The sequence below is a fragment of the Otolemur garnettii genome, unplaced genomic scaffold (genome assembly GCF_000181295.1).
Source record: "Otolemur garnettii isolate 467f Iridium unplaced genomic scaffold, OtoGar3 scaffold00295, whole genome shotgun sequence".
NCBI classification, from domain to species: domain Eukaryota; kingdom Metazoa; phylum Chordata; class Mammalia; order Primates; family Galagidae; genus Otolemur; species Otolemur garnettii.
The window spans coordinates 265,205-271,873 of NW_003852690.1; the positions used below are offsets into that span (position 1 = coordinate 265,205).

The 6,669-nt window shown below is 42.4% G+C and overlaps 1 protein-coding gene across 3 annotated transcripts in view; it reads right to left on the minus strand.

Annotated features, from left to right (window-relative positions):
* HDAC8 (histone deacetylase 8) overlaps window positions 1-6,669 on the minus strand; it is a 315,525-nt gene that overhangs the window by 176,666 nt on the left and 132,190 nt on the right. For all 3 annotated transcript variants that reach the window (XM_003803351.1, XM_023508952.1, XM_023508951.1), the window contains exon 5: window positions 6,066-6,178. In XM_003803351.1, coding sequence (XP_003803399.1) covers window positions 6,066-6,178 — 113 coding nt within the window. The remainder of the gene's footprint in view (window positions 1-6,065; window positions 6,179-6,669) is intronic.

Genomic DNA, 6,669 nt, shown 5'->3' on the forward strand with positions numbered 1-6,669 from the left:
CCTCTAAGGCGAATATTAGTTTTCTTCGAGTTATCCAAGAGTTCTCTGAGAGTGAGATCTGTTTTTGCTCTCCATTTCTTTTGATCTTTGTGCTCCTGGGCTTCTTCAAAAGCTTTGTCTTCAGTATCAGAGATTGTTTCTTCTGCCTGTTGCACCTTGTTACGGAGGGATTCCACTGTGTCTTTCAGATCCTTGAGGGCTGCAACCTCCTGTCTCAATATTTCAAAATCTTGATCATTTTATCTTTGAAATTGTTGAGTTCTTGAGTCATCTTTTGAATAATTTCTGGAGATATCTTTTCAATAATTTCTTGAGATATCTTTTCAATAATTTCTTGAGAAATCTTTTGAATAATTTCTTGAGCTCCTAATTCCTTCCTTTCTTCTAGTCTGTTAATCTTATTTGCTATCCACATTCTGAACTCAATTTCTGACTTCCCAGCCATTCGCTTGTGGATGGGGTCTTCAATTGTGTCTTCCCTATTTTCCCTTGGAGGAGTTGATCTACTCTGGCTATTTGAGTTGCCAGAATTTTTCTGCTGGTTCCGCCCCATGCTGAGTTTACCTTGTTTGGAGGCCTTATGAGAACCGTTCAGTTGGTGGCTTCTTCTGGTTGCCCAGAGAGACAGGCAGAGTGTATCTGTTGTCTTCTCCCAGTTCTCGGGTGCTGGGGCAGCCGGGGTCCAGTGGAACAGCAGCAGCTGCATGGGAGTGTGTGTGGCTGGATTAGACCTTGATCAGCCTGCCGGGCGACTGCGGGTCAGGAAACTGGCAGCAGCCAGATCAGTCCTAGTTCGGCCCCTCTGTGGCAACCGGTGGAACAGGGGAACTGTAGTGGCTAGATCAGTCCTAGTTCAGCACCCTGGAGCAGCCAGGGGGTAGGGGAATGGCAGCGGTAGCACGGGGTACGCGAGCGACCAGATCAGTCCTAATTCAGCCCCACCAGAGTAGCTGGGGGGAAGCGGGGGACTACTTCACCTTTACCTGTTCCACGCGTGCAGCACTAGCAAGCTGATCTGTGCCCTCCCAGTGCGGGAGCACGGAGCAGGGAACTCCTCTACCTCTGTCCGAGGGACATATGTGGATCTAGCAAACAGTTCTGGGCCCTCCAAGAGTGGTAGACCCCTCCACCACCACCTGCAGGGTGAGCGTGGCTCTAGCAAGCAGTTCTAGGCCCACCCAGCTTGGGAGCCTGGATCGGGGAACACCTCCCCTGGCCCCCGTCAGGTGTGTGTGTCTCTCGCAAGCTGTTTTGGGTCTACTTGGAATGGAGGATTCCTCCACCTCTGCCTGCAGGGCGCCTGCGGCACTAGCGAGTGGTTCTGGGACTGCCCAGAGAACAAGCCTGCTGCCCGTGAGGCATGTGACTCTAGCAAGCAGTTTTGGGGCCCACCCCGCTCCGTGAGGGCAAAGGGACCCACTCGGCAACTGGGTTAGTCTTGGAAGTCTAATACCTCCTTCCTCACCTTACACCCAGTCATTCGTGGTCCCCGGGGTCCGTGACCCTATTCACTCCAGTAGGCCACAGCTCCCGGGGTTTACCTGGCAAAATCAGCCAGAAATCTGAGTTCAGCAGGGGGCTCTTGTGTGTTTAAATTAGGCTTCTGTCCAGCTAGATTTCTCTGTAAATCAGAGGTTGCATTCAGTTTTACACTCAGGTGTCAATTCTAGCCTCTGCCCACCCACTGCCTTTGCCTCAGCTGCATTCGCCCCCTGAGGGCTGGCGCGCCACCCAAGAAAGTTATGTGCACCCTGCCTGTGGCTGCTGTCTGGAACCTCTGCTTGCCCAAAGGGATGGGGCTGGAATAGCGTCAGCCTGCTGCTCAGCCACTGTTGCTGCACTGGTGTCCCCCGAGCTGACTCTCCTCTCCTCACGCCCGCACCACAGTCAACACAGAACAGCACCTGCCCTTTCCCCCTCCACTTCTCTCAAGGAGATGCCCAAGAATCAGGACTCCATAGGTAATAAACCTCCAGATCTCGGAGTGGGTAGGTGGGGACTCCTCGGAGTTCAGTGTTGCAGGTGGGGAATATATACGGATTTATACAGTTTTAAAGTTTTATGCCTGGCTGGAGGGTGCCGTGGCATACCAGCAGGGGTAGGAGGTCCAGTTTTTAGGGGGTCTCTCCCGTGGAATAGTGTGGGAGGAAGTTTGAACTCTGCTTGCTTGTTTGCATGGAGTAAACTGCGAGCCCTTATTGTGGGGGAGGGGACTCCCATCCGCTTGGTGGTGGATTTTGTACCTTTTGGTTGTATTTTTGGGGTCGCAGCTCGCCTCAGGAAGGTTGAAGTGCGCTCTTCAATCTTCTCTCTTGGCTCTGCTCCAAACCATCAGCTAATTTGCTAAACTTCTGTCCTTTCAGCCTCCTACTGGACTGGAGCTTCTGTAAAAAGCTGGCTGCAGTCCGCCATCTTGCTCCGTCCCCTGGTTGCATAAATGTTAAACAAAATGTCTTCTTGTTGTGTTAGTCCTTTGACCAGTATGAAGTGTCATCTTTGTCTTTTTTAACTAAAGTTGCTTTGAATCCACTTTTATCTGAGAATATGATTGCAATCCCTCCTTTCTTCTGATTTCCATTTGCTTGAAATATGTTTTCCATCTTTTAATCCTGAGTCTTGATTTTCCTTCAAGGCAAGGTGTGTCTTCTGGAGATAGCATATAGATGGCCTGTGGTTTTTTTTTTTTTTTTTAACCAATCAGACAAGCCTGTGTCTCTTCAGTGGGGGAATTCAATCCATGGACATTTATTTATAGTATTGATAAGTATGGTTTAATTCTATTCATCTTATTAGAAGATAGTTTGTTGTGTAGTTTTATGCTTTGTGCCATTGTGGAAGCTAAGCTCTGGCCTTTGGCTTCTAGGTGTTTACTTTGGTGGTGGTCCATTGTAGTGTTCACTATTGAGAATAGGTCTAAGTATTTCCTTTAGAGCTGGTAATCTTCTTGTGATGAATTTCCTCAGTGATTGTATATCTGCAAAAGATTTCATTTCTCCATGAATTTTGAAGCTAAGTTTAATAGGACACAGGATTCTGGGCTGAATATTATTTTGTTTAAGGATGCTGAAGGTGGATGACTATGCTCTTTTGAGTTGGAAAGTTTCAGTTGAAAAGTCTGCTGTCATTCTAATTGCTCTGCCCTTGTAGGTCAATTGGCACTTGTTCCTAGCTGCTTGCAGAATTTTCTCCTTCATCTTGACTTTGGACAGGTTCATTACAATGTGTCTTGAAGAGGTTCTGTTCGAATCAAGATGACCCAGGGTTCAATATCCATCTGAAAGAAGTGTGTCAGGATTTTTAGAACAACTTGGGACATTTTCATTAATGATAGTCTCCAGTAGGACTTCCATACCTTTAGAACAATCTTCTTTCCCTTCAGTGATTCCTATTATCCATATGTTTGAACACTTCATGGAGTCTTGTAGTTCTCTAAGAACCTGCTCTGTTTTCTCTCTCTTCTTTTCTGACTCTGTAACTACCTGTGTTAACTCAAAGACTTTATCCTTTAACTTTGATATTCTTTCTTCTCTGTGGTCTAATCTATTTTTTATACTTTCTACTGGTTCTTTATATCCCCTGATTGTCTCCTTAATTTCTTTGAGCTCATTCATATCTTTTCTATATTCTACATATCTCTCATCTGTTTTTTGGTTCTGTCTTTCTATTTTCTCATCTATTCCCTTTATTGTCTTAATCATCCATATTTTAAATTCTCTTCTTGTTAGATCCATTAATTGCTTATAGGATAAGTCTTCTGTAAAAGCTGCCTTGTGGTCCTTGGAGAAGTTGCTCTATTTTGGTTTTCCATGGTGCCTGAATTTTTCGGTTTGTTCCTCCTCATGTGTATTTTCTTCTTGTTAACCTCTTTGTGCACCTTTTTCCTTTTCAGTTCCTCCTTTCCTTCAAATTACTTTGTCTTAGAGTTTATGTGATGAAGAGACCTCTTGGTGTGAGGCCAAAATGGGGAGAAAGGTAAGGAGTAGGTAAGGAGAAACAGGCAGGAAAGAAAGAAGGAATAAAACAGAAGGAAAGAATAAAAAAAAGAAAAGGAAGAAAAAAAAAGGGAAGGAGGAACAACAGAAGAAGAAAGAGGAAAAAAAAACTTGGAGAACAGGAGAGAAGGAGGTCAGGAAGAGAGGCTGAGAGTAATGGAAGAAATGGTATTGATCAGGATGGTGCTAAGGTCATGCTTGTAACTCAAAGGTTTTGAGGGGGCTAGACTAGATTCTTCAATATCTGGCTGTCCTTACCAGTATGAGCAGAGCCAGACTCTTCCTCTGCCAAAACTAGGAAGGAAAGGAACAGAGCAAAACCAAAAAACACTACGGAAACATTAAGTAAGAATGAAAATTAAATAGAAAAAATTCTGCAGCATGATCTTGCCAATGCTATCTTCCTAGGACCAGATGTAGAAAAGTCTCTTAGCCCCCTTGAGCCTGATTACTGCTGTGGGGTACCTGCGAGACCACAACTGTGTCCCCCCAGCTGTCAGCAAAAAAAAAAAAAAAAAAAAAAAAGAAAGAAATAATGTTAAGATAAGAATGGATAAAGGAAATTAAAAATACCATTATATATAATGGAGGACAGAAATGGATTAAAGAGTGAAAGGAGAAAGACAAGAAAAATGGAGGAGAAATTTTTGCTGTTGCAGAGGCGATTTTCATGGGAAAGATAAGAAAGGTAGAAGAGTCTCTGTCCAAAAGGAGAATGTACTGGAGTGACATATGGAGAGAGAATAAGTGAGGCTAAAATACTGTAACCAAAAAAGACAGGAGCTCTTGCTCTTGAAGAAAGTAAAAATAGAGGTTAAGAAAAGAACCAACCATACAAATAAGCAAGAAACAGAACACATCAACACAAAATATCAAAAAGCTCTAAATAACCAAAAATAAGCAACTTTAGTAACAAATAAACAAAAGAACAACAAAAAGATAAAATATTAACAAGAAGAAAAAAACTAAATAAAAACTATATGTATACATATGTACATAAAAGTATATATATATAGTGGGAGGGTCTGACTTTAGTAGGAATACATCTGTGTTGCAATATATTGCTGAGACATCAGGTGGCACTGTAGTTTTAAGGGATGGACAACACCCCTGATAGCCTCTCTCTAGAATCCAGGCATAGACCAGATCCCCAACTTAATTGTCTATAGTGATCACCTGGTTATTTCCTCAGTATTCAGGTTCCACAGAGTTGGGAACTCAGACCTCTTCTAAACCCTTCAGAAGCAGGTTTCACTGTACCCTCAGACAACAGTTCTCCCAGGGTGCTGGAGTCCCTGAGCCTATCATGATTAGAGGACTGATGTGGAGGAGGGGAAGGGATATCTTTAAGTAATAATTTACTAGATAAGAGTTCCTAGATGAATGGAAATACTATTTGTCACACACATGATTTCTTAAAGAAAGAAAATATGGCAACCATCACCAGAGCTCTATATTCAAGATGGAAAGTACATAGGAAGGTTGGATAAATCCTTTCAACAAAGTCTTCTAAGAGGGGATTAATGGGTTAAGGCCAACTGAGAAGAGATTCTGCTATTAGAAATTAGGGAAGATGTCCTGGGTTTGTGCAGGACTAAATATTTTAGTAATACAAAGAAATGGCACAGATCCTGATCACAACAAGAGTTGGTAGCTTGTTGATGTTAGCCTATTGCCCATCCATTTTGTCTTGAGAGAAGCATCAGTGAAAAGAGATAAGGCTGTCATCCCTAACCATAGATTTTGCTTAGAACCAATGGAAATGGCCTGAGGGAGGTTACTGAACTCTGGAGTAAACACTAGGTAAGAATTCTACTTTTTAACATTCTCTACTCTATCATAGAGCTTTGCTACAGGAAGAAAGAGGAGAGGAAATTATAGGAGCCAGCTTGGGCAGCAAAGCAGAAATTGCATCAGCTAGAAGAATCTCTACACTACCTACTTTAGAATTCTCAATTAGGAAAATTTCAATTGCAACAGGCATTACTCCTTTTACCAGTTACCTAGAAGAAGCTTAACTGATAAAAACCTGCTGTCCTGGTAGCAAAGCATCTTTGAAACTGAAAGGCTTACCATCTCCATGGTGCAGATCCAAATCCACATAGAGAATACGGTCAAATTTCCGTCGCAATCGTAATATTCCCAGGACAGCATCATTGAGATAGCAAAATCCAGATGCTTCATCTCTGCAAGAAAACAAGTTGCCATAGCCAACAGCCAAAAAGGAATCCAAAAGAGTCTTTACAGCCAAGGTTCTAACCCATGAGATCTATCTAGTCTTTTAAAATTCTCTTTCCTTTAAGAAAAATAAACATCCACCTACAAAGATTAAGCAATAAATGGCTCAGAATGATCAGGGAATGAAGCGTTTTGGTAAAATAAATATCTGGATAATGTGCCAACATTTTCCATTTAGGATCCCAGATTTTCAAAGCATTAGAATATTATAGCTATATTGAACAAGACAGAATCTTTCTCTGAGGATTTAGGAATAACTTCAGGAAAATTTGTAGTACCCTGGGTCATCAAGATTAACAATGATTAACACTTATGGGACTTTAAGAAAGCTTTTAGAAGAGACCTTAAAGACAATTTTAGTCAGATGTAGCTGTTGGAGATCAGACTCTCTGTATTCACCCTGTAATATAATCTAGAAGTCTTTTTTTTTGTTTGTTTG